Raw genomic sequence first — 27,681 nt, forward strand, 5'->3', positions numbered from 1 at the left:
GATCTACTCAATCAATTCAAACTAAAACATGTAGCTTATTTGATTTGCATATCAGAATTTGCATATCAGAAGTATTTATGTTTGATCCAAGACAAGACATTTTGTAAACATATCTTGCATATCAAGGAGCGACAGGCCTAGCCTACTGTGTTGTGCATTTCTCATAACTGAACAATGGGCAGTAGCAGATAGCAGTAGGCTACATCGAACTGCCTTCAGCAGGGAGGACAAAGGCATAAAGCATGTAAGGCACAAACCAGTAGCCTACCTATGTCTATCAGTACTTCAGTGCAGCCAGCACATTGAAAAATTTGGCTAGTGTATATTATTAACAAAACATAGGCTACTGTATTTAAACTATTGAAAACACATTTAGGTAGGCGTAAGTTTGATGATTTTAATGTTATTGCAAATGATCATGGGTGGATAGCCAATAACATTCAAAAGTTGAGTTTCTTTTTAAACTAGGCCTATTCGTTTTGTTTTTTCGATGATTAGCCTAAGTTATGTTAAATTAAATAATTTGCCTATTTCAAGTATTTTGACTGTTTACAGTGTAGCCTGGCACATAGCCTACATGAACCAAACTTTTCAATTTTATTTTTGTAGGCTATCCTCTGAAGGTTTTTAAAGAGTGGTTTGTTCATTCATAGCCTGAAAATCATATCTGAAAAAATATGCCTATCTGATGTCAAATGAAGCCTAGAATAGCATGTTCATAGTCTACTAAAATTTACTAACATGTTGTCAGCTTCTTAAAAAACTTATATGTAGACTGCATAACTATGTACCCATAGACAGTAAAAGCATGTAGCCTAACTTTACCCTATTATATCTTTTGTCTATGAGCCTACCCTATGCTTTTTCACTGTAAGGGAAAAAGCTGCCTATCATACGCCTGTATGTCTACATAGACAACAAATATATTACATGAAGCTCATTAATGCTGAACGATAGATTAAAATGTATGAAAATGTATACACGCCTGATATATTTGCTAAATCTGAGAAAATGTTTTGGTTTTGGTTTGGGCATAGTCTCTGGTTTTGTTTTGTTTTGGGGTCCTTCGTTTCAGCCAGGCGCCAGTCGCGCTAGTAGCTGGCTAGTTTCCTATGCTAGTTTCTCTGTATGGTTGAATTATTACTGATTATGCGACTGGGATTTTAAATTGCGTTTCTAAGAATATTTTTCTTTTTTTGTTATTGGATCGTATTCCACGATGAATCTGGAGTTGCTCGGTAATATATTTCCTGTTATGTTTGGAATTGTATCTGCGATTGTATCAATCCTAACTAGTTATTGTAGCTAGCGGATAACTACGCCAGCTAGCACGCTAACGACCGTTTATGAAAAATTACCCTGCCAATCATCGCCAAATTTAAGAAATCGGCATTGCACTATGTAGCTATTTTGGGTTAAAGTTTACAGTCTCTTTGATTAAAACAATGCATTTGTGATCTTTCTGAAACAACCACTCATTAAATAGCTATGATAAACCGTCAAAGCCAACTTTAATGTTATGTTTTGTGTTGTCTAACGTTAGAACTGTCACTGGAATGATGATCACTTGCTTGCATCGGAGTAGATCTATTTTGTTATTATAATTAAGCTAGTTAGAGTGTAGTTTATTTGATACATATTTGTTATTGTCCTGAGTAAGGCGCAATTTTTTTTATTTATACTTTAATAGTAGCATTATTTTAGTATTTCTGATCATGTTCTGTTCCTTTCCAGAGTCCTTCGGGCAGAACTATCCCGAGGTAAGCACCAAGTTGGTGAACTTGGAAAAACAAAACTGGTCATATGTGAAACTACTTATTACTTTTAAGGTTAAGCTGACTCTTCTTGGTCTCCTAAAAACTTTTGTTTACATTGAATAACAGGAGGCAGATGGCACCCTTGATTGCATCAGTATGGCGCTTACATGCACCTTCAATCGCTGGGGCACACTGTTGGCCGTCGGCTGCAATGATGGCCGTATTGTCATTTGGGACTTTCTTACACGGGGCATTGCCAAAATCATAAGCGCACACATACATCCAGTCTGTTCACTAAGGTCAGTATGTTTACAGGTACACGATTGTGTACAAGTGCACTAATTGAGAAGACACCAACTAAAATGTCATTCAGTGTAGCAATAGTTAATACCGGTATAGGGAACAAACAAGTGTGACATATAGAAACAGAAATTAGATGACAAGGGTCAGGTAAAGTTGTTTCTGCACATCTGCACATTTAGTTCAAACATTGTCTATATCACTAATCAGTCCCAAAACCAAGACCTGTAAATACTTATTTTTTCTGCCCTTGATAGTACTTCCATATTACAGCCTGAAAAACATTATTTGTGAAGCAATGTTTTGGCATTAATATCATTAAAAGCATTATTTATAGCCAGCCTAAACTTTATGGGAAGGAAGACAAACATGTTCCCTTATTGACTTTCGTGTTCCTACTAGGTTCCCCCAAATACCATTTTAGTCCTATGAAAATGACCTTCCTTTATTTGTAGACATATACCTAATCTTTTGGCTGCAGGGCTGCTATTGTCCTGTTTATAATGCACCTGACATTATTCCCTCCCTCCTAATCCCTTATGCTGCTTGCTGTCTTATATGTTGAACAGTTGGAGTCGAGATGGTCACAAACTAGTCAGCGCCTCTACAGATAATATTGTCTCCCTGTGGGATGTCCTTACGGGGGACTGTGACCAGAGGTTTCGCTTCCCCTCGCCCATTCTCAAGCTCCAGTTCCACCCCAGGGACCAGTGAGTTATTTCATATGATGTAATTTATGAAAATGTGTTGACATGTTTTGAGTATGAGTGTGATGTTCGTTTACTGCTGCTAATATGTATTCATGTGGAAATAAACATCCAGGAAATTTGTCAGGAAAGGCTTCTCGATTTTACAGGGACCCTGGGCTTAACCTCACTTTTAAATAAACAACTATAAATAGATTTTTTCCAACTGTATGTTTTCTGTGGCACTACAGAGTAATTGGTGCTTTGAATAAACTAATTACTGCCCCAACCTGTATTCATACCATAGCAGTTGTGTTGATTTAGTTTTTTAATCGTCCTTCATTTAATTGATCACATACTGTGCTTCCCTTTCTCAGAGACAAAGTCCTTGTATGTCCCATGAAGTCGGCCCCTGTGTTACTCACATTGTCAGACTCGAAACATGTGGTTCTTCCTGTGGACGACGATTCCGACCTTAATGTAGTGGCTGCATTCGATCGAAGGGGGGAGTACATCTACACAGGCAATGCCAAAGGAAAGGTCAGTCTGCAATCTGTCCGATTCAGCTCTGTTTCTGTCCTGTTACAGGTCATTTTGAACATCGTTGGTTTTGTTCTTCACTTGCCTTCTAAACACACCGGTCTCTTTTTTTAGCTTGGCAAAACGTATTTGCCTATATTGACAGGGAGGCCAAAGAAAAAACAACTTGATATAAACACACCACATGTAGCCTTCCGCATGTATTTATCTGTAGTTCCTGGTGTAGGACTATTGATGTAAAAGAATTGGAAAAACAAAGATATTTTTCAAAACATTTTGCATTTTTGATAAAGCAGTCATGCGACCGACCTTCACTCTGTTTTGTTTTCATACAGATTCTCGTTCTGAACACAAACACCCAGGATCTTGTAGCATCATTCCGAGTAACCACGGGCACTAGCAACACGACAGCCATTAAATCGATAGAGTTTGCACGCAAAGGCAGGTAAGGGAAACCTCACAACTGACACTAATATCATTGTTCTTGTGAATTGGATCCATCTGCAGTAAAAGCTTTACCTCCTTCTCCTCAGCTGTTTCCTCATAAACACAGCAGACCGCATCATCAGAGTGTATGATGGGCGGGAGATTCTCACCTGTGGGAGGGACGGCGAACCAGAACCCATGCAGAAGCTACAGGACCTGGTGAACAGGTGAGGAGGGCCTTTTTGAGTGGGTGTATGATTGAAACACAATGAAAATGTATTGAAACACCGTTAAAAGTGCATACGAACAGACAAGTGAAAGTAGCCATGGATACTTTATTGTTGCATCACTATTATGGAAGTGAATAGCTTTCAGATAACTAGACCTGGCATAAAGGAGGGTAAGTCTATATTTCAGCTAGTGTAATAGATATAAACTGCCTTTACATGCACTTCAGTATCCCGGTTATGATCAGGATTTTGAAGTATCCCGGTTTTGTATTTGCGCATGTAAACATCATATCCTGATTTCAGAACCCCGGTTTTGAGTAACCCGGTTATGCTAGATGGAGTACTCTAAAAAGAAACTGGGATACAGTTCCATGTATACACCTTAGTCCCCGTTTATTCATTGTGCATACAGGGATATTAATAACCAGGTTTCTCTGTGTTCATGTAAACACCATATCCTGAATATAATCAAATCATAGGCCTCATAACCGGGATTCTAAGTGCATGTAAATGTAGTCATAGATACAGAATGCAGGTTTTAATTATGACCGCCAAGCATTAAGCGGTCATCATATAGGTTTAGTCAGATTTTTTTTTTTTTTTTTTTTTTAGCATGCCCAAATTTCCGTCAATGATTCCCGGGACACTGAAAGACCGGGGTACATTTAAACTTAGTGGACATGTAACCCCACATGGATAGCATGGAACCATCGTTTTTTCGTTTTGATCTGTAGCCCCCGGCTGAATTGGACCCCTAAAAGGAGGGTAGGGCAGACACAGTTTTCTGTGAATATCTCGAAAACCGTAGGGTTTAGGAGGACCATTTTTGTTTGTATGTTGATCTCAAGGGGCCATGTCAACCCATTCCATAACCACTCATTTCATGTATAGCCACCTAGTTAAACACAAAAAGTAAAAATGAGGTGGTGTAATTGAAGGTATCTGTGACCTAACATAGTCAAAACTGCACAAAATTGGAAGTGTAGGATCATTATGACACCCTCTGTATGCACGCCAAGTTTTGTGGAATTCCGTTCATGGGGGGCCACACAATAAATTAATTTATGTTACTATACACCAACTGGCCTGTAGGTGGCGGAGACAGTTTTCTGTGAATATCTCGAGAACTGTAGGGCCTAGGAGGTCCACCTTTTTTTTGTATGTTGGTCTTAAGGGGGCATGTCAACCCATCCCATTACCACTTATTTCATGTATAGCCACCTAGTTAAAAAAATTAAAAAAGCAAAAAAAATTAGGTGTTTTCATCTCAATATCTCTGGCTGACAAGGTCAAAACTGCACGAAATTAAAAGTGTAGGATCATTATGACACCCTCTGAATGCATGCCAAGTTTTGTGTACTTTCGTTCATGGGGGGCCTTACAATAAAATAATTTATGTGTACATTTAGTGACGTACACCAACAAGGATTCCCGGGACACTGAAAGACCGGGGTACACAAAACTTGGTGGGCATGTACCCCCACAAGGATAGCATGGAACCGTCATTTTTCGTTTTCATCTGCAGCCCCCGCTGGACTGGACCCCAAAAGGAGGGTAGGGCAGACACAGTTCTCTGTGAATCTTTTATGGTATGTTGGTCTCAAGGGCCCACATCAACCTGGCTCATAATCACTCATTTGTGATTTGCCCCCCCCCCGGTAAAAAATGAAAATCAGTAGGATTAAAAGAAAGCCAAAATAAATATTCATCATCATCATCATGGCTGCATTTTCAGTATTGGCGAGAAGTAGTCGTTTGTCCACTAGATGGCGCATCGTTGCAGTGAGGCGTAATTTTGTTGGAAGTTAAAAGTGGGTGGAAAAAACAATGGACGCTTCATACAAGGACTGTAATTTTCACGCATTTAACATCTAATAAGGATAGGAGGATGATGTTCACATGAAGTGTAATTCCCATTTCTTCTTGAAGCGAAATAAATCTGAGGATGTTTATCGGACATGCTTGGTTTTACTGCAGGTAACGTTAATCTTGTAATATCAATAAGGACCTAGGTAATGTTACCGTTAGCGTTGGTTGAGTGATGGAGGCATTTGATTTATTGCATTTGTAGAAAACTATAAATGCGGTTATACCAAGCAAATGTATAGCAGCACTGTTTGTATCTTTCGACTGTCATTTATTGCACGTACTACAAAATCATTCTGTGCAATGGAAGATTTACCAACGTTACACCCGGTCTGATACAGTTTTGCCTATACATCGTGAGACTGAGACGCCTGTTTATTTTGTTTTAAGTGTGTGCAGGGTGTGAGAGGGGAATCGATGTGCTTTGATTACAGCTTGGTAGTTGTAGTCTGTGAAATTAAAAAGCACGTGTGTGTGAAGTATCCAAACAATGACGCCTTCATTTCATTATGGCTGCTTTAGCAAAACACCTTAAGCTACTGTGTAGTGGGTCCCATTTAGAAGTGGCTACTTCATTGGCTTTCATTGACTCATGGAGCTGCGTGAATGTTATTACAACTTTTCGCCACGATATGACAGTTTAAGTCCGCTTGATACTGTAAGGCGTAAGCCATTGGTTTCCAAAGGAGATTTTATTTGTGTCGCCAGCATAGCCTATTGACAATTTATGTTGTAAATAGGCCTACCTTATAATCCTACCTGTAGCTTAGGGAAGCTAACAGCTTTCTATTAGGATCTAGTTTGTTAGTTACCGTTTTGTCATAACTCCCTGATGCATTTTTGCATTTAGAATAGCCAGAGCGTGTATATCTCAATCGGAAAATTAAACAATATCGGGTGCCTATGGACTAGGCTGGGTGAACCCAGCCTGATCTGCCCGCTATTTATTTTTGATTTCTTAAAAGATTGAGCTTGGTCTGATGAAAGCCAGACTAGCCATGGACCTCAGTTAAACAATGCAAGGGAACATGAATCAGCCTATATTTGCACTAACAATAACGGACAAAAGCTCTTCAACTTTGGTCCGTTAAAATGTGTATGAACAGTCTAGCGACGCATTTCATCAAGGCCCATTTGGACATGTCAGTTATTTGCACCACTGGTTAGATGTAAAACAGCATTTTCGTTTCAGACTAGGCTACTGTTACTTAATTTGTGCATTGACAATAAAAGTATTACATGAACTAAAGATGACTAAAATCTTATGTAGAAGAAGAAACATTCACAAAAAATCCATCCATCCAAAAATGACCTTTGTTTTTGATAGCTGTTGAAAACGGCATGGAACTGACAGAGATGTTTTTGTTTAAAAATACAAAAAAAAAATAAAAAAATAAAAATAACATTATGCTGATACCTTTTGCTTTTCCCAAATACAATGTAGCCTACAGGTGTAAGTGACCTTTCATCAATCCAGTTGCAATGGATGAACTGTGATGAACTGCCCTACTTGTGATTGTTTAGAGATTTTAAAGGTTTTATAACAATTCTACATCTTCTTTGGCTATTCTACAATCTATTCACCTTTTCAGCACCAGTAGGGTACTTTCTGTGCAGTTGCACACACACACTCAGGCATGCCAAACAAGCATACACAAAAGTTTCAAGAGTGGGGGATGGAGTAAAATATGGAGACAAATTGAAGTGTGATTTATTTTCGCGGAACGGATGTACAGGACTGAGCAGCGGTCATATTTTGTACCGCTATGCGGTACATCTAGTTCTGGTGGTGATAAATATTTTTTCAGCAAACAGTCAACAGCAATCATTCACTTGCAATACTTGAAAGACAATTTTGTTTTTTATTGTAACGGCAACAGACATCCTCAGTGCTTTGTATGACCTGCTATTGCTCCTCATGTTTACTTAGGACGCCGTGGAAACGGTGCTGTTTCTCTGGCGATGGAGAATACATAGTGGCCGGCTCCGCCAGGCAGCACGCCCTCTACATCTGGGAGAAGAGTATTGGCAACCTGGTCAAGATCCTGCACGGCACACGAGGCGAGCTGCTCTTAGATGTAGCGGTGAGTGAGGAAGCACAGGGCTAAAGTCCTGAGCAAGTGTTTTGGAAGGTGTTACATGTCAGCTGTAACACTGACCTCATTACAATGAAACAACATTGTCACCTGAATAGCCATTACTCCTCAAAATGAGACTGGGAGGAATTAGAAGGGATAAGGGTGTAAAATGGGATCAGAGTGTAAAATTAAGCTCATTCCATGTCCATGTAGATATGTAGATACAGTATGCTGTTTATATGTCAGTGAAAGAGACATATGAAGAGTTCAGATGCAAAACCCTCTAAATCCATCTGACCACTGTTCTTTTAAATGAGCATTTTTTATCAGGCTCCTTACCAGGTTTTTTTTCCTACAAATCGATATTTCAGACCAGAAAGAGAGTGGTATTTAGCAGCTTTTGAAGCAAAATCATTTGATTAACGTGTACTATGTGTGGAATATTTACTCACCATTGTCATGTCATTTTTGATGAAGGTGGCGTTTAGAGGGTTTTGCCTCTGAATTCTTCATATATACTGTATGTACCATATGCTTGTAACCACATCAAATTAACAATTGGGATTGCTGATAATGCTTTTGGTGCTGGAGATAGACCTGGGATAGCTTTAAACCCTTTCAGTATAAAGTACAGAAATATCAGCACTGTATAGTAAATACAGTGCAAGGTCATATTAGAATATTAAGTTTGTACATGTTTTGTTACTAATGGGCAATTCCACGCAAAACTGTCACGTCCATAACGGCAACTAAATTATACCATGGCATTGTGTTGGCGTTATGGATGTGACAGTTTTGTGTGGAATAGCCCTAATACTAAACCAAACCATCAGCCATTGGAACTACTAATCCCATGGTGGCTGTGCTGTCTGTATGTGCTTATGAGTTGATTGGCCACATTTCTCTGTGAAACTGTACAGTGGCATCCGGTCCGGCCGATAATCGCCTCCATTTCCAGTGGGGTCGTGTCCATCTGGGCCCAGAACCAAGTGGTAAGTGAGACAGAATGGTCAGCGGCTGAAACATGCCCTTGAAAGACTTTTGATTCCGCATACACCATTTAATCAAATTAATTTTTCATTTCACTTTATTAACATTTGCCTGGTGTTGCTGAGCTTCTGCATTATTCCATTATAAGACATGGATGGAATATAAAAAGATACTGATTTGCTCTGAAAGCATATTGCAATCTTAATGAGTAAGACTTAATGAGCATATGGTGTAAGGAGTGTCTGACGCTTAATGATTTGTGTTTTATGTTTTGGTTTGTGGTCTGAACTATGATTGCCCCTCAGGAAAACTGGAGTGCCTTTGCCCCAGACTTTAAAGAGCTGGATGAGAACGTTGAATATGAAGAGAGGGAGTCTGAATTTGACATTGAGGATGAGGACAAAAGTGAACCAGAACAGACAGGTAAATTTGACAGACTCCCAAACAACCTCGGTCTCATACAAACACGTGTGACAAATTATCCTTTTAGTCCAGAGGTGCGTTCAAATTTGCAAACATAGGTGAACGTTTGCAAACAGTTTTCTGTTTGCCTGAATTTCTCAGCGAACGTTTGCGAACACTCGCAAACAGTTTGAAGAGGTAGTTTTCCACAAACATACAGTGGATCTGGACATTAGCTGGATTAAGTGTTACCGTTGCAATGGAATGTTTTAACAAAGAAAACTTATTTGCCACGAATGTTCACCACTGTTTGCTGAATTTGAACCCACCTCTGGAAGTGTTTTTCAGCTTCTGTTTACTTTGTTATTTAAACGCTTCCAGTATTTAGTGGAGTCTTAAAATTACGTTTATTATTATTATTAGGAGTGGTCTCCAGCTGATGCCCCATGCATGCCCTCTGTAGTGTTCCTTAACATGTACACCTTAAGTAGTCCTTAATCTCTTAGCCACCGGTGGAGGTGCGTCAGGCAGAAATGCCCAGCAGGTTTCACCACCTACCTGTATGCTAAACTAACAAACTTATTGTTGAATTTCTCCCCTCCTGGTGTGGCTTAGGTGCGGATGCTGCGGAAGACGAGGAGGTGGACGTGACCACGGTGGACCCCATCGTGGCGTTCTGCAGCAGGTGTGTGTGGGTGGGCCTGTGAGCTTCTTGTGGCTTTTGGCTTTGCTGTCCTTGGTGTGAGGTCAATAGACAAAATGACCACATATCCTAACGTTGGTCTGAGAAGGGGGTTAAGGTCTTAATAATGATTATTTCTAATGAAGTGGACGAAATAGATTTGTTGTTAAATATTTGTTAGAAAAATATAAACAAATGTAACAGAAGGTCAAAGGCAGGGAAATGGAGGAAACTAAGCGTTGGATCGCGAAATCACTTAAATTTTATGTATAGCAATACCTCTCATATACAGATTTGATTTTGCCCAATCAGTCTTCACCTCAACAACCTGATATCAGATTTTACCTCTCTACCAGGTCCTTCAGTTAGTCTAGAAACAAAAAATGCTTCCATATCAACACCACTTCTCTTTGCTGTTGTTTTAGCGATGAGGAGCTGGAGGACTATAAGGCTCTGCTGTACCTGCCGATTGCTCCAGAGGTGGAGGACCCTGAGGAGAATCCGTTTGGCCCCCCACCCGACGCTGCGGGTCAGACCGCCTCCGCCGAAGATGGCACTGTACACACAGGCTCGGGAGACAAGAAGCGCCAGCCGTCATTGGACGGCGCTCCGCCCAAGAAGAAGGCCCGCACCACCACCATTGAGCTGCAGGGCGTCCCCAGTGATGGTGAGTCTTTCAGACTCCTGCACAGACATGCCACACGTTGGCGCCAAAGGCCAGAACATTCCAGAGAAGTGGAATTGTTTTTGGTTGTCTTGTCATAAATAGTTCCATGGTCTATCTTCTTTTTGTCCTTTCTTTCTTTCTTTCTTTCTTTCTTTCTTTCTTTCTTTCTTTCTTTCTTTCTTTCTTTCTTTCTGTCTTTCTTTCTTTCTTTCTTTCTTTCTTTCTTCTCTTTACTTTTCTTTCTGTCTTTCTTTTCTTCATTCTTTCTATCTTCCTTTCTTTGCGTCTCTCCGTTCTGTCACTCATTCCTGTGTTGTGTGTCTCTGCCTGTCTTTCTACAGAGGTGCACCCGCTGCTGGGTGTGAAGGGCGATGGCAAGTCTAAGAAGAAGACTGCGGGCCGGCCGAAAGGCTCCAAAGGTAAAGAGAAAGATTCCGCCTTTAGGCCCAAACTCTACAAAGGGGACAGGGGGTACCCTCTGGACGGAGCGGGCATGGGCGTGGGCATGAAGGGCAGAGCACAGGCAGAGTCTAGCCTGGCAGCGTCAGGTAAGGACCCAGACCGGCCCCACCACCAACCACCAGCTCCACATCCCCCACTCCCCAGCCCTGCCCAGCAAAAGCTTCACCCGCTAGCTGCTTGCCCTCTGACAAAAACCCCTGCCCACTTCCCTCAGACAGCCAGTGAGCCTGCGCCACCTCACCTGCCACTCAAACCCAAAGCTTTGTAACCATTGGCCCCCGTGACTTGACTGACTGGGCCTGATTTGCGCTTTCTCACTGGAAACCAGAGCCAACGTGCAATCAAAAAAATCCTAATAACGATGTAAAAGGAGAACACAGGTGTTCTCTCAGCTCCCTCCATGCTGTGTGTGTTCTAGGGGGTTCTGTGTTCTCCTGAACTAATTTGGGGTCCGTTTTTAAGGGGGATCATGGTGGTCCATTTAGAATTTTGCCTGGATAAACCAGGAGCGAGTCGCCCTGTGTGCTCTGTCATTTTCTATGTTTGGTCTTGTCTACTTCCTGCTTGCTCCTTGTCCTTCCTGCTCCGCTCTTGCCTTTGCTCTTCCCCAGGCCTGTGTGTGTGTGTGTGTGTGTGTGTGTGTGTGTGTGTGTGTGTGTGTGCGTGTAATGCGTGTCGCGTGTAAGCGTGTCGCGTGTCGCATTAAGGCGTGTCGTGTCGTGTGCGTGTCGCAAGGCGCACATGCAGACACATACACCCAGATCAAAACGTTAGGAGTATCAGTGTGTGGACTTAACTGAAATATTTTTTGGTGCTTTGTGTATTACCAACTCCAAAATGGATTGTAAATCTTTCTTTTTTTTAAATTTCTTTTTAAAGTATATTTTTTTGGCCTTTTTATGCCTTTAATTGACAGGACAGTGAAGAATGACAGGAAGCGAGTGGGAGAGAGAGTCTGGGTGGGATCCGGAAAGGACCACGGGGCGGGAATCGAACCTGGGTCGCCGGCGTACGGTGCAGGTGCCCCAGCCAGTCGCGCCTTGGCCGGGGCCGTTGTAAATCTTTCTTAATTACATTTTTTAACGGCTCATATTGATTTCTCAGAGCTGAATTCAACTCAATTCACCAAAAATGAACCCTGTTTGAAAATGCATGGTTTGGCGATGGGGCAGTTCTCAATCAAGTTTAGCACATGCAGAATCAGTTACATAAAACTATCTGCATGAGCTAAACAAGTTATTACAGAACCTCTGTCTTTGATTCACTGGAGTTCTGGTGCTATTGCTAATAACAGCAATCCAGCCCTACTTAACCAACATTTGCAAGTAGAATTAGCACTTAGGAGTGCTAATTATTTTTGACAAACGATTGTGGATGTAAGACTTTGCACTCCAAGTCGTAGCATCAACAATACACTTATCCTGGATTTCCAGGTTCTTAGACTCATCCAGAAAGCTCAGCGACTGATGAGATCTATTCCTGTTAATTACTGCAGCAGCCTGGCCCAGTTCCCATAATGCCCCCATCTCAGTTTTAGCCAGCATTATGTTCATATAGTAAATGTATGTCTGGTCTTACCAGGGAGGTAGTGTAGATGGACATATGTGATAGTGATTGGAAGTAGACTACATACAGGAGTCGTAATATTTGTTTGCGTCATTTTACACCTGTACAGCTGTTGGTACATTCTAATTCTTATAAATTCAACTTAGTAGAAGTCTACTTTTAGAGACCCAAGCAGATGTGACAGGTTTCAGTACACGTTAGCTGTGTAGGCAGCCAATTTGGAAAGAGCATGTTTTCCATGAGCATGTTTTCCATTACCAAGTTCAAAAAAAGGTAAGATCTGATAACCAAGTTTGTTCTGTGGCAGAGCGCATGTTAATTCTGCATGTCTAACTTTATTTATGGCATTTTATAGGTAATCTTGTTACACCGTCCTACAAACAGCATGACGTCCAAGGCTTGGACTAATGAGGAAGAAACAACGCCCCCTTGCGGCCTTTTTGGCCTCAGAAGTGAAGGAGCCATTTTGTGACTCATTCACTGCCTCTGCTGGTCTTCACCAGACAGTGGCAGCAGAGGAACACAAAAGCCTCACAGCAACAATCTCCACGGCAACGCTGCTACCAGCAGAGTGAGGTGGTGATGATGAAGAGACATTTCTGTCATTTGGTTTCCATTTTGTGCTTTTCCTCCATTGGATTCCATTTTGTATCCTCTCTATTTGTTATGTTCCTTTTGTTTTGTATATATCAGTCGACTCAAGTAGACTAGTGAATAAAGGCTACCCTATTTCCTGTGGTGTCTTAACCCTGTTGATCGATTTGAAGGGACTGTTTGGTTAAAATTGATAATCCATTATTTTTGTTTGCTCACCAGCTAAACCAGGATTCTATTAATTGAAACACTAAACAGCAGCTACACATGGCTTTTGGGGGAAATGAACAACGCACCAGTCTGTGAATAGCAAAATGCATAGACAGGTATAAGCTGTTACCAGGCAGTTAGCTGATTGGAGCACATGACCGCACACTGATGAAATGTCTCACAGATGGTCCTAAATGTAGTCTTACAGCTGGCCATCCTTACGCCTGTCTTGATATTTCGCCTCAGTCCTCATCAGCATGCCTCACTGGCACCTCATAGAGCTTTTTACAGTTACGCAACCAGAGATCCGGCATCCTGCCCGAGATGGCATTTCCTGGTCAAAGTCTTAAATACTGTATATGTCCCTGGATGGCATCCTCATCTTAAGTTAAAGTGAAGAGAGAGATGGCATGCCATGTAGTCAAAGGTGTGGAATATTTTTTTTGAAAATCCGCCACTGCTAAATAAGTGGCGTGAAAGTCAGTTTCTTTGTACTGCTGGTGTCCTGAAAGGATATGGAATTTTGTATGGTCTTCTTTACCTGATGCACATTCACAAAAACATAAAACAAAAAAATGAATAAACAATTTTTTTTTTTTAAGTAAAAAGTTTTATCTGGTTTCACCTGTGGTTTTGCAGTGCTTGTAGGGGAAGTGTCTGCGGATGAGGGAATTCTCTGTTTAAGAGACACGCCGAAATAGTGACACAGTGTTTAGCTAATTAAAATCTCACCTTTATTACAACCACATGTACATCATACCCCAAGAAAAAAAGGGACGTTGGTTTCAGAATAAGAGATACACAAGCCATTACAAAAGAGCAGAGAGAGTCGGAACAGATTGGATATGTAGAGTGTTAACTCAACATAGACTGGGGGAAGATTGGGACTGAAGAGAGTGGGGAGACTTTAAGTAAGACGTGCCCTGGAGCCTGATGAAGGAGTATGGTGGTGTGTTGAGGGGCGGGTTGCTTTTTCTTTTTCTGAAGAAGAGGAAAGGGCTATTTTGGGCACCTCTGATCCATGCGCAAAGCATCGCTAAATCCCGTCTTTTTCATCCATTATTCACAACACTTGAGTCATTGTGAAAATGACGTGGTGCACCTAAAGAGGCCGAGGAAGGCGGAGGGGTTGGTGTTGGGGAGAGTGAGGATCTTGTATTCTCTCTTCCTCTCTCTGTCTCTACGTGCATCTGTTGCTCACTCTGTTTTCTGCCTCTGAACAAAACATAAGAGTCACTCTGGTGGAAGGTGAGAAATTGTGTCTTTTGCAAGTGCTCTTAGTGCAACAAGGTGTGCCCGCGTTCCACAAATAGTATGTGTGAATGATGTAAACAGTCGCAGGAAGTCACGCCAAACACCCACTGCATCAACTTACCATTCATGAAATACTGTCAGAAAAACATAACAACAACCCAAAGAAAATGACAGTTTCGGTAGATGGTAGTCTTACAAGAGATCACAGAGTAAATTTTCTGTACCATATTCTGGCCAAAAATTCATGTTCTTTTTTTTTTCATATTTGGTATATCAACATGCAACAAATAATCAAATGTTGTAGATGTTGTAAATTCAAATGTGTTGCAATAAATATGAGTAAGTAGATGTGTAAATTGGCCCCTAAGTAAGTGTCCCTGGTAAGTCTCATAAGAAGTGCCTCAGAGTAGTGCACACAGCTTACTGGAGGAGCAAACATGTAAAACAAAGACTACTGTACCACAGCAAGTTCAGTAACCTAACGTAAGTGTAAATTCTTCTGACTTAATTATTTTTCATAGAATAAATTGTTGCATCACTCCTTTTTCTATTTAATTTTTTTTTACAAATAATAAAAAAGTACCTTTTTTCTTATTATGACATCAATTGTGATTTGCACGAGAAAAATACTTTTTTTGTTCGTTTTCAAACTACTGTACACAGTTACGTTAATTAAACTCTCCTAAAAACAAATAAACAAGGAAAACCTCTGACAGAGAACACTAAAACACTCTGTTTGCCCCAATGAGCCACACTCGCACTCAAGTTTCCTCCATAAGGCTACAACTCAGGAATCAGCCGCAGTCCCTCCAGTTACTGTCTCAGTGGTACGTCCACCAGTCAGTTTGGAAAAATAGTTCAGGCCGTCTTTTTTTCCTGAAGAAAATGAAGTCGTGATTCAGAGGAAGTAATGATGGTCTTGCTTGAGATAAATGTCAGGGCGTTTGACCTTTTGGTGTTCCCCGAAATACCTTTTGGAATCTACTGCAGTTATACCACAGGAAACCAGACAATGAGTTTGTGCAATGCCTCGTGCATATTTGCAAGATGCTAAGTTTTTATATTTGGGGATGGAATTAAATTTAAAGTAAAATATTGATTATCGATTAAATATAATTTAACGTTTTTACTACTACCACCATTAAAAGTGTGCAACAGTGATCAAGGTGCTAGATATATTTAGATTGATTTTGTTGGTGTTTTAGATGTACTGCAGTACAAGTGAATATATAGTTTTAGTTTTCATTTTAAAATACCCTGGCAGCACATTATTGCTTAAGTCATCTGGTAAAAATGCACCTCATTGTCATCATTGTTGAATATTAATAAAAATCCAATTCCAAAAAAACGCTCTGATCTTGCTAACAAGAGCTAAAACAAGCACTAGCATAAAATGTAACATTTAGATTGCAATAGACAAAATCATCATAATCATCATCATCATATTATCATCACTGTGTTTTGCAAGTGTGTTTTGATTCCAAGGACAAGAGGTAGCCATATTTGGTGCAGGCAGTACACACAAAAACACACAAACAAACACGCACACACACTCAGACACACAGACTCACTCTCACAGGTGTCCAGAAGTGCTACACAGTGGTGACCGTGAGCAGGGAGCTGGGGCAGAGGATCTCCTCCCCGCTGCCCAGCCGCGTGCCGTGCGTCAGTAGCTCCTCCACCGTTGTCCAGTCGTCCAGAAGCTTGCGATTGCGCAGGCGGCTCAGCTTCCGCTGGCTGAGCTCCAGCACGGTGCTGCAGCGTCCATCACCCAGGACCCCGGCTCTGATGCCGCTGCCGCCGTCGCCACCGCCACCATGGCCGCAGGGGCCTCCGCTGGAGCGTGCCTGCTGCTGCTGCTGCTGCTGCCTCTGGATCATGTGCTCGCGGCGCTCGGTGCGGCTCCAGTAGCGGCCGGTGCGCACCTCGCTCTCCTCGTCCGTGCTCATGCCGCCGCGCTCGTCGGCGAGCCGCGAGGCGCGGTCCCGCAGGAGCTGGTTGCGGAGCGCCCGCGGGTTCCCTGACGAGGCTTTCCGTGAGCTGGGGTCGGGCATGTGGGCCTCGAGCGTGCTGTAGAGCCCGCCGCCGCTCACCGAGCCCTGCCGCACAGCCGGCTTAGGCCAGGTCTCGTGGATGTCTTGCGACTGGGACGGCGTGTGACCGAGGGTGTGGAAGCGGGCTGCCCGCTCCCTCTCCCGCTCTCGCTCCCGTTCCCGTTCCCGCACTCTTTCCATCTCCCGCTCTCGCTCCCTTTCTCTCTCTCTTTCCCTCTCTCGCTCTCGCTCTCGTTCACGTGCCGCTGCAAGCTCGGCGATGTAACTCTGATCCGGCCTGCTATCTTGGCGGTACTCGACAGCCAGAGGCTTGGCGCCATGGTCCCCATACAGGTCCCTGTGTGTGGGGTAGTGGTGCTCCTGAGGAGGGGCCATCCGTGCATGTGGCTGCATGACATTGGCGAAGTCGGCAGGATGCGAGTGGACCAGCTCTCTTTCCTGCGGGAACTCCGGAGTGACCGCGCTGCCCCGGCCACTGTCACTACAGTGGTGCAAGGTGGCGTTGCAGTAGTTGGGGGACGAGGGATGGCTAGCTCGGCGCCGGGGCTCCATGGACGGGGGCCGGTGGTGCAGAGTCCGGCTCCTTCTCAGCGTCCCCACGGACGCACTCTGAGGTGGCATCGGCCTCCGCTGGCCAGACGGGGTGCTGCAGGTGGACAGGCTGGCGTGAGGGTTGAACAGCGAGCCGCTGCTGGAGCTGTGCCGGTTCAGGCACGGACGCTCCGCCTTCCGGAACTGCACCGAAGACACCCGGAACAGGCCGCGCGGGCCGACCGCAGGGCCGTCTACGGCCTGTCCGAAGTGGTTCTGTGGCTGAACCGTCAGGGCCTCGGGGATGGCCTCCAGCTCACGGTGCAACTTCTGGCTGTCGCGGCGCTCCCGTGCACACAGCTCCCCCTGGTGATGCATGCGGGCGTTGTAGAGGCGCATGCGCTTCTCCAGGAGTCGTTGGAAGCGGAGGAACTCCCCCGTGCTGACGCTGTAGAATCCTGAGTCACTCAGCTCGGAGGAGATAAACGACTCGGAGGAAGGGGATCCTCCGCCGCCTCCCATGTGGGCGTGGCACTCCTCCAGGCCCTCCTCCAGGCCCTCCTCCGTCTCCACACCCGAGAGCTCCCCCTGGTGGAAGCTCCCGTCTGTCCACCCTAGGCCGCTGTCCAGCTCGTGGTGCAGGGGCAGGTAGCCCACCTGCTTGTCTTGCACAAAGTCTTCATCCTCAGTCTGAAGAGAACAGACGTTCACAGAATTAAAAATCCCAGCAGAAGTAACACTTACAATGTGCTCTTAATATTTATATTATTACAAGTCAGATAAGGTACAATACACCTCAGTAAAACTGGTTAAAACTGGATTTTAGATATTCTCACTTGTGTGTTTTATACACACCACTCTATCATTCTATACATTTTCATATCATTATTTCCAAACATGTGATGTTTGTATTTTTATGCCTTGACTTTTTAAGTTGATTTTACCTTTCTGATTCATTCTCAGTGAGGGGCATAACTAAAATAGCTTGCGTTGCAAACTACAAATGGATAATGAAACTGGAGGCTAAGCTCCTGTGATTCAGCACAGGATCCATTTCACTCCACCGAGGTCTCCACAGCATCAGGCCGAATAGTATTATGTTGTTGCCTGGCAACGCATAACTTCTTTACATAAAACTCAGTTTTGTAGCTTTTTAAAATCCTGACAGGGCTGAGTGCACAACTACTTTGCTCGAGGGTGTTTTAGCAGTGCCTTCCCAATGGTTGGCAGAGTCTCCCAAGTATTGGCAGGAAACGTGGCCACCCAACCTTCACCGGTCACTGTGTGTCACCCTGCTACACCTACCCCAGCGGGCACTCAGAGGGAGTGATGCTTGTTAGGGCAAAGGCTACCTGGCTTTGGAAGCTGCTTGGCTCCTCCAGGTTGGTGTTGCAGCAGCCAATTAAGCAGTTCTTTCCTGGGGGCACTCTGCTGGCCATCTGAGGGTCCTGCAGAAAGAGAACACGTCCCTTAATCACTGTCCTCAGTGAAACTGACACATTTCAGTAGTCTGTACTTTTATTCAAATATAAAATAATATACATAATGAACATATTACATTTGTCAGCATAATCTTGACTGGCGAGGTCAGAGACAGCCTTTGATGATGTGAGAATAACATGGCACACTATGTATAGGCCTACACAGCATTTATTATAAGCGCTTGTCCTTAGCCTTGATGAGCTTCATGTACAGATAATGTGAAAACAGTGGAATCTGCAATTTACTGTAGTGACAGATTTTCACATCATACATAGGGATGCAAGACTCAGATGTGTTTTTGAGATGTGTTTTTGTGAGATTTGAGTATACCGATGAGCAATCGTTGATGTGCTTGAATGTAAACAGCTTAGGTCGTCTGATAAATAGGCAGCAGAAGTGCTGTGTGTGTGTGTGTGTGCGCGTGCGTGTGTGTTTGTGCGCGTTTGTGTGTGTGTATGTGTGTGTGCGCGTTTGTGTGTGTGTGTGTGTGTGTGTGCGTGTGTGCGTGTGTGTGTGTGTGTGTGTGCGCGCGCGCGCGTTTGTGTGTGTGTGTGTGTGTGTGTGTGTGTGTGTGTGTGTGTAGTGTATCCTTATGCTCTCCAGGGGGAGTTCATTAAAAGCTGCTCCATTTTCACCCACGATACACGTGAGCTCTGTTTATGACTGTATTCTTCTGTGTGTGTGTGTGTATGAGAGTGTTTCTGTATGCACAGTTTGGATGTGTGTGTATGTATGTATGTGTGTGTTTGTTTTGGTGTGCACGTTTGAATCTGTGTTTGTGAGCGTGTGTGTGTATGTGTGTGTGTGATACTCCATTTCAGCTCCCCGCTTAGCAGCGGGCATGAATAATTCCCTGCTCCTCCAACTGCAAAGACCGCTCCATTTTGAAAAATGCATTTGTTCAGAGGGAAACGCAGGCTGCACCTCATCGCGCACAGAGGATTTTGTGTGAGTGCTGAGTGCTTGGAGTTCTGAACTGTCCTTACGCCCTACGTCGGGCAAAAGAAACCATATTGTGAATCTCCTTTTATTTACTAATATACCGACAAAGACGCCTTTTGTTTTACTTAACAGCAGTAACCTTAACCAGAACTACAAATCACAAATATTCATTTCATTCTTTTACTCAATTCTAAATAGGGGTGCTTCATTCAATGTTTCTGAGGTGTTTGACATCAAAATATTTTCCTTTTTATTTTATCCCCTCATAATTGCCTCTCGGTAGGTTGTAAATTGCAGTGATTAGGAAAGTGAACAGAGTCTCAAAACCCATCCTTCCTTAGTGAGATCTGACTCACATGCAACACAGCAATCATTTACCCTCCAGGACCTGGTGTGCTGTGTGTGTGTGTGTGTGTGTGTGTGTTTGTGTGCGCTTGTGTGCGCTAGCTTTGAATGTGTGTGTCTTTGCGCTCCCATTGAATGTGTCTTTGCTTATGTGTGTCTTTGCGTCCGCTTTGAAGGTGTGTGTGTGTTTGTGTACGTGTGTCTTTACAATTGTTTTGAATGTGTGTGCGTGTGTGTGTGTAGGAGGGAAGCATTGGTCCGTGGGCGGAAGGGCACACTCCACTCTGGAAGCGAAACAGTGAAACAGCGGCGAATGAAGCCATCAAGAAGCAATCCCCAGCACTCGGATTGTCATGGTAACTGCCTCTCACCTGGTACTCAAGGCGCTGCCTGTCCTCCACGTCTCGTGGCGCGTTCGGCAGGTACTCGTACCTGGCCCCCTCTCGCAGGTCACGAGGCAGGCTCATGTGATTGTAGTAGATCCTTTTGGGAAGAAAGAAGCCAATAATTAGCCATGAAATATTCATATTTTCCATAGCAAGATTATTTACCATCACATCGCTGGCCAATACACAAGCCTGTCCAACGAAGCACAGAATGTCTTGTAGACTTTGGGTAAAGAATGACTTCTTTCTTTGCTCTGTGTAAAATAAGGCTTGACCTAGGGACAGACCGACATAGAAGCAACCTATTTAGGTGAGGCGAGGCAGTCGCCTGGAATCAAAAGTGTCAAGATGACAAAGGGCATAAATAGAGCCTGTTAAATAAGCCCTCTGTACGCAACACGCTGCTAAAATAGACTCCTGTAGTGCTGTATAATCAAAATGTATTTCTGCATCCATGTAAGTTGTGCTTGTTAATAATTGATTGTGGTGATGTATTCCCTGAACTGATGGGGGTGTACATGTTTAATTGGATTTCACAGGTGAATGCAAAAGTAGGTCACTTTTTCCTCTATTTTTCCTCTTTTCAGAATGTATTTGTGTTGAAACGATGGTGATGGTACTTTGTGTTTTAGGTCTGGTCTGTTTTGGTATCTACTGCACAACGGTGGTCATTAAGGGTAGGTAATTAACCCAGCATTTAGAGATACTGTCATTTCTAAAAACAAAATTATCACAATAGTTTAGTCATGTCAGGTTGTGATTACAGGTAGTTAGTTGTTCTGTTTTATTTTCAATTATACATTTTTTTACACATACACACACTGACGAAGGCCATCAGGCCGAAACGTTTGTTCATTAACCCCTGTTGCTGAATGGATTAAAAGCAAGAAAGAAAAGTTTTTTGGAGTGCGACCATTCTGTTATTTTCTATGAGTTCCCTGGATCACACACCCACAAGTAAAGAAACAAGAGAACAATCGGGAGAGTGCGGTGTTTGCCAAGAAAAGGACTATCATCAATTATAGACCCTTTCAGGAGAGTTCCATTATCAGCATCATAGTTGGCCCCACAAGGCTTCCGTTTTAACATTTCATATGTTATCTTAATGCAGAGGAAGTAGATTGGGAACCAAATAGAACGTTCAAGCATTGTTTTTGTTTACCTTGTTGAAAGGGTCTATACATTTTAAAAATCTTTCATTACCACTTTCACTACAATTATAAGTGTTCATATCCTTTAAAGCACCACAATGTAATTTGTTTACCTTAACATAATGCCACACTGACAATGCAGAGAATGTAGTCTGTAACATTTCTGATGCCCACCTGGTATTGCACTATGTAACATTGTTACCGCACGTGGAAGCATGACCCTTTTTGTCGGTTTTGTACAAATTGGGTACCCCCTTGGTGCTAAATGGGTATCCAGTAAGTAAAAACTAAATACAAAAGGGGAATTCCTACACTACAGATCATGATATTGTCATCTTACTGTTGTAAATGTATTTGTGTAAGCATTGGTTGAGATTTGTCATAGAAAGAGAACTTGTGGATTTATTGTCATCAGCATAAATATGTGAAAACATGGTATTTTATGTTATATCACTCATAGTTGACACATCTATCCGTAGGCGCAAGTCCCTTGTCTCTGTACCTTGGAAAGTTTTCAAGGAACATGCCTGCCTGCGTAGGTTTGCCGGTAATGTGTCTCTAACTCATACTTTAACCTAGACACCTGTCTGGGCTTCTGTTCAGAGCAAGGCATGCACCTGTCTGAGTAGGCGTCTCTGTGTGAGTGGATGTGTGCACCTGTGAACTGGTGGGCAGGTGGCCCAGATACCTGTGTACTGTACATGTGTGTGTGGGTGTGAGTACTCAAATGTGTGTTCCTCTAAGTCAGTGCAGTGTAATGTTAGCGCTAATATGCCCGTCTGCAGCCCTCAGCATGTTGGTGATGAAGCTGTGAATACCTGTTCTCGTGATAGATCTGCCCTCACATGCTGTGACTTTATGGAGGTGTAAAGGGGTCACACCTGTCTGTGTTGTCTGTGTGGTATCGCATCTTAATCTCTATGAAGGCACTGTACCTCAATGTATACCACCTGACTATGTACAGCACTTGAGTTTAGGAGATATACCTTCTTTGCTGAGCAGTATTATCTCCGCTAAGTAGCTGATGAACCTGTCTACACCTATTTTCTTTTTAGATGCTTTTTGTCTATGCACACCATGATACATACCACTTTTTATGTCTATATAAGTGATTTATCTTTGTAAATCGGTGTAGGTGATAGTAAACTCCTTGTAAATTATAGATAATATACATCTTCCTCCACCTACATATCTACAGTGTAGCTGATATACTGTACGTCTTTGTATAGCACTGTATCTAGATGATGTATGCCTCAGTACAGGTCTTGTTGATGCACTTCTCTGTACATTCATACGTAATGTACTTAACTGTGAATCGCTGTGAACCTGACTGTTACAGTCCTCTGTGCAGCTCTGTGGTTGTGCAGGTGACGCACCTGTCTGGGTAAGGGTGGTTCCGGGGCATGGTGGCCGCCACCCCGCAGCCCAGCCCCCTGAGGGGGTCCCAAGGTCGCTCTGTCTGCGTGCTGCAGTCGGACGTCCGGTGCAGATGCAGGCCCCGGCCTCGCCGCCCTTCAATCTGCAGCATGATTGGCTGCTCATAGCTGGCCAGGATGCGCAGGGCGTCTCTCTTGCGGATGTGGCTGAGATCCCGGCTGCTGACCTGAGCAGAAAGAGCGAGCGCAGAGTTAATAAGGCCCTCTGGCAGAGGAAGAGTAGTAGACCACATGGGTCACTTCTAACACCATCTCAGGTGTCGCCAATGACAGGAACACTGGATGGAATGCCAGTGAAAAGATAAAGGCCAGCAAAGTGGTGCATAGTAGCAGCTGTTGCGTCTTCCACATCTGACTCCTCATCCCTCCACCCTTTCATTCACTCATTCACTCATTCACCTGTCACCTCTGAGGATGTTCTTCACCTTCTTTAACCCTATTGTCTTCAATGACATCTCACAATATCAACATACATTCTCTGGTGCAATAAGGAGCATGAAAGCAGTGGCCTTTGTAGTAAACTTGGTGTACAAATAAGAAATTTACCACTGGCTATTGGGCAAAGACAAAAGAATGAGCAGACATAGTAACTAGTATGTCCCATATATTCATATGTTTAAACATAGAAATAGGAGCATTGAGGCATGTTTTCCATTCGTACTGTGAAGAGCAAAAAGGACACAGAATCAACCATAAATCACTCGGACCAAACTGGGAATAAGTCCCCAGTACTGGGGCAGAATGATCGAAGAGACAGGCCTCGCTGTGTCATCTGAAAAACAGGGGCCGCTCCAAAGTCAAAGCCATTTGGATCGGATGAATGAAGCTTCACTTTACTGCGCTGGGATGTTTTTTCCTTTTTCTGTGGAACACTGCACTGATTCCATCTCTCTCCATCCATCTGTGATATCAGAGTCATGTGATTTAGAATCAGAGTGGGATGTAAGGTCACCATTTTTTAAAATCAAATTCTAGTGGCCTTGCAAGCCCCCACAAAGCAGAGAAGCAGAATCTGTGTCTCTCTGCTTTCTCTCTTGATTTTGTGGTTATAAAAGCACACGTCTCTGTGCTCCCAAGTGGCAGGTCCTTTCAACCTTTCCATCCAGCCCTTGGTGGAGCACACACACGTGTACATGCATGATCCATATATCCCACGGTTCTGAGCCAGGGCCATTTTGATTTTGTGTTTTGCCCAGGAGCTAAGCAACTGTACATCACACCTGAAAGGGGGACCAGCAAGCCTGTGGTCACCAGCGTCTTTCCCAGAGCACCGGAGGCCGACCTTTCCATGGGTTCCTCCGGGGGAATGCCAGTGGAATGTGTCCTTAGTGGAACGCAGATTCCAGGCGGATGGCTCGAGCTGCCTCTTCCGCTGCGCTGCCCGCTTGTAATGACACAAGCGCGCAGGATTTTCATAACTAATGTACATCACTGGCATGACTCATGCCCCAGAGACAACATATCGCACCCAGAGAGGCAGAGGAAGAGAGAGAGTCAGTGTGTGTTTTATGTGCCTTAATGTGTAAAACTGCAGGAAAAACGGGTGTCGTCATTTTGTGATGTTCACAAATGTGTGAGCGGATGGGCATAGGTGGGCTATGTATGCAGAATTCATTCTGTGTGTGTTTGTCCATGCGTGCGCGTGTGTATGTGTGTGTGTGTGTGTGTCTGTATGCCTAGATAATCTCAGGCTCTCTTTTTGTCCGTGATTTTTTATGACACGCTAACCCCACAAGCAGGACATGCTCAGCCGAGCACACAGAGCCCTTGCACGGCTTCCCTGCTGCTACAGTGGTTCTTCTACCATTCCCCCAGCTCGCAACCCCGCCCCCACACACACACACACACGCGCGCGCGCGCGCGTGAGAGCGCCTGTTCAGAACGTGTGTCAACCCTGCTAGATGCACCGCAAAGGCAGCACTACATTAAGACTTCTCCTTACAGTATACTAAAGCACTCATGTTAAGAATAAAAAACACACATGTTCATGTACATGTGCACACTCACACACACACACACACACACACACACACACACACACACACACACTCACACACACACACACACACGAACACACACACACACGCACACACACACACACACACACACACACACACACACACACACACACACACACACGCGCGCATAGAATGCCACCACTGTGGTGTGCTGTTTGGACCACCGGCGTACTACCATAAAATGGCACCTGTAAAATAACGTGCTGCGAAGGTGGGAGAAGCAAGCGATGGGTATCCATAGGCTTCAGCAGGAGTGAAACTAGCGAAGCGCTATGCTTCAGGAGGAGGGAGGGAGAGAGGAAGAAAGAGAGAGAGAAAGCGACAGATGAAGGGAGACAGACATGGGAAGAGAGAGATGAGGAGAGAGGGATGAAGGAGGAGAGGAAGAGGAGTTTGGTTGTGGTGGATCAACAGCGCTGTCAGTCTGTGTCATTGTCAAGTCTTGGTCACATGAGAATACCGGCACACACACACACACACACACACACACACATGCTTTTCTCCAATCTCTGTGACACACACTCACACACCCTCACCCACATGTATATTTAGGTATGCTGAGAGGGGAAGTGCAGAAGGTTCCCTCACACCTACTCACACACACACACACACACACACACACACACACACACACACACACACACACACACACACACACACACACACACAAGCATGCAAGCACACACACCCACGCACAAATACACACACATTCTCACTCAGCTCTTTGGCTCCTTAGCATAAAGATTCCCCTAAACCCCCTCATGGTTCACCCATCCCCACTCACACACACACACACACACACACACACACACACACATCGCTCAAACCGAAAGGACAGCACGGTAGATTGTACTCACCCCCATTCCATCCCCGTACAACGGCCCAGACAGCCTGCAGCCCATTGCCACGGCAACAGATGAGCAGGAATGTTCGCCGTTCCAGTCGGCGTGCGGGAGAAAGACGACCGAACCCAGACAAGAAGAAGGTGAGAAACGAAGCGGACCAGGTTTTTTACAGTACGGTGGAGGAGGCTCAGGATGTAGCCGAGCGATCTCCACCCCCCCTTCGCTCCGGTAGCTGTGCTCCACCACAAGAACAGCAGCAGCAGCCGCTCGCCTGTCAGTGACAGCCGCACTCGCTCTTGCTCTCCCTCACTCTGGGTCTGCTTCCCTTCCTCCTCTCTCTCTGTCTGTCTCTCTCTCTCTCTCTCTCTGGTGCTCTCCCATCCTCTGTGCCAATCTTGTGCACAGGCTCCTCCTCTCCCAATAGCCTCCCCTCTGAGAGGATGCATAGTAGCCCTGCTGGAGCGTGAACCCCCCTCCTTTGTCAATACACACACACTCACACACACACACACACACACTTATATACACATTAAACACACTCTCTTGCTCACAGACACACCAATTATGATTGGTTGACTGCAATAGTCAGTTAGATGAAGTGAGATGGGTGATAGGAGCTGTCATTTAGCCTTTACACACACACACACACACACACACCTGCCTGGTCACAGGCTGTGGGAGATTGAGGGAAGATTCTTATCTTCAATCATTACTTCTTCATGTGGCTTTTCTCCATCTCCCTCCTACACTTCTCTCTCCTGCCCAAGGCAGACTGCTGGACCCTCAGCCCTGCCTCCTCTCCATCTCCCATCCTCTCATGCCTCCTGGTGACAGGAGGAATCTGCCTCAAGTGGAGTCTGACTTCAATTTAGGAGTACACATATCGACTAAGAAAATAAACTGAAATGCAAAGGTCATATTCTATCTTAAAGAAAACATTTTGATAATCTATGAGAATAATTAAGTAATTCCCAAAAACTTAACACATAGTGCGGAATGATTGTGACTCCAAACCTACCAATTCTGCTTTGTATGAAGGTCGACTAAAAGATTCATATACCAGACTGATGGTTGGCTGGGTAGAAAGGGTAATGTTGGGTGAACTTCAAAAAATTAGGTTTAGATTTGGATTACAGAAGTATTTGCCACTTCATTTCTGACTGTCAGTAAATGCACCTACTGTTTCTCCGTTACCTTACTTTTACATATCACTGTTGCCAAAAGTAAATGCAGCATTACACTGCCTCTACTGAACCAGTTACAGTATATGCATGAATGTGCGGTTCATTTCCATGTACTCAGGCAATTCATTTGTGCATGCATGTGAACGAAATGGCCTTGGACCTGCAGCGCTGGTGCAGTATATGCTCTATATGTAATTGCAGAGTATGCAGTTTATGATAAGTGGTGATGGTATATTATTGGTGCATGTTTTTGCTATGTGGTATACTACATAGATGTACTAGTGTATGTCTGTGTGTGTGCACATGGGTATGCCTGTGAAGCCTTCCTTCTTGCAGGGATCGCTCATTTGCAAGTGTTCAACTCTGTTTGTTAATAGATGTGATACACATTTGGCATGAGTGTACTGAGTGTGTAGGTGGAGAGAGAGAGAGAAAGAGAGAGAGATCATAAAGTCTGAAACAGCACGTGCCTGAGACAACTGATGGGTGCACATCGCTTAATTGTGAAGCAAAGCACTTACATGTAAGCCAAGCACACACAACCACACAACACACACACACACACAACAGATGGCACATAAATTTAACATGGTGATG

General features: G+C 43.9%; 2 protein-coding genes across 4 annotated transcripts; one reads left to right on the plus strand and one right to left on the minus strand.

Moving 5' to 3' along the window:
* The first annotated feature begins 1,085 nt into the window (after nt 1–1,085).
* On the plus strand, nt 1,086–13,388 carry rbbp5 (retinoblastoma binding protein 5). 3 transcript variants are annotated; one of them, XM_048254273.1, is made up of 14 exons: nt 1,086–1,238; nt 1,735–1,760; nt 1,884–2,056; nt 2,627–2,767; nt 3,121–3,283; nt 3,619–3,728; nt 3,817–3,936; nt 7,736–7,889; nt 8,804–8,875; nt 9,179–9,296; nt 9,891–9,960; nt 10,383–10,624; nt 10,966–11,172; nt 13,008–13,388. In XM_048254273.1, exons 1-14 carry the CDS (start codon nt 1,220–1,222, stop codon nt 13,058–13,060), a joined length of 1,668 nt encoding a protein of 555 aa, XP_048110230.1. In that variant the 5' UTR covers nt 1,086–1,219; the 3' UTR covers nt 13,061–13,388. The 3 variants fall into 3 exon arrangements, with proteins under 3 accessions (XP_048110230.1, XP_048110231.1, XP_048110229.1); XM_048254274.1 differs by having other exon boundaries at nt 10,966–11,043; XM_048254272.1 differs by lacking the exon at nt 13,008–13,388 and having other exon boundaries at nt 10,966–11,740.
* A 788-nt stretch (nt 13,389–14,176) lies between these two features.
* LOC125301632 lies at nt 14,177–26,226 on the minus strand. Its single transcript, XM_048254271.1, has 5 exons — nt 25,913–26,226; nt 22,978–23,204; nt 20,436–20,547; nt 18,648–18,743; nt 14,177–17,985 (listed from the first exon to the last, which is right to left on the minus strand). The coding sequence occupies exons 1-5, from the start codon at nt 25,955–25,957 to the stop codon at nt 16,303–16,305; spliced, it is 2,163 nt and encodes a 720-aa protein (XP_048110228.1). The 5' UTR covers nt 25,958–26,226; the 3' UTR covers nt 14,177–16,302.
* Between the last annotated feature and the right edge of the window lie 1,455 nt (nt 26,227–27,681).

The sequence above is a fragment of the Alosa alosa genome, chromosome 10 (genome assembly GCF_017589495.1).
Source record: "Alosa alosa isolate M-15738 ecotype Scorff River chromosome 10, AALO_Geno_1.1, whole genome shotgun sequence".
Lineage (NCBI taxonomy): Eukaryota > Metazoa > Chordata > Actinopteri > Clupeiformes > Clupeidae > Alosa > Alosa alosa.

Bases quoted from the DNA above. Each gene is read 5' to 3' on its own strand.
- rbbp5 (XM_048254272.1), top strand. The intron at 8,876-9,178 runs GTAAGTGAGACA...ATTGCCCCTCAG, and splicing joins TCTGGGCCCAGAACCAAGTG to GAAAACTGGAGTGCCTTTGC. The intron at 9,961-10,382 runs GTGTGTGTGGGT...CTGTTGTTTTAG, and splicing joins ATCGTGGCGTTCTGCAGCAG to CGATGAGGAGCTGGAGGACT.
- LOC125301632 (XM_048254271.1), bottom strand. From the start codon at position 25,957: ATGGGCTGCAGGCTGTCTGGGCCGTTGTACGGGGATGGAATGGGG. The intron at 20,548-22,977 runs GTGCGTCACCTG...TCTTCCCAAAAG, and splicing joins AACCACCCTTACCCAGACAG to GATCTACTACAATCACATGA. The intron at 17,986-18,647 runs GTAGCCTTTGCC...TGTTCTCTTCAG, and splicing joins CAAGCAGCTTCCAAAGCCAG to ACTGAGGATGAAGACTTTGT.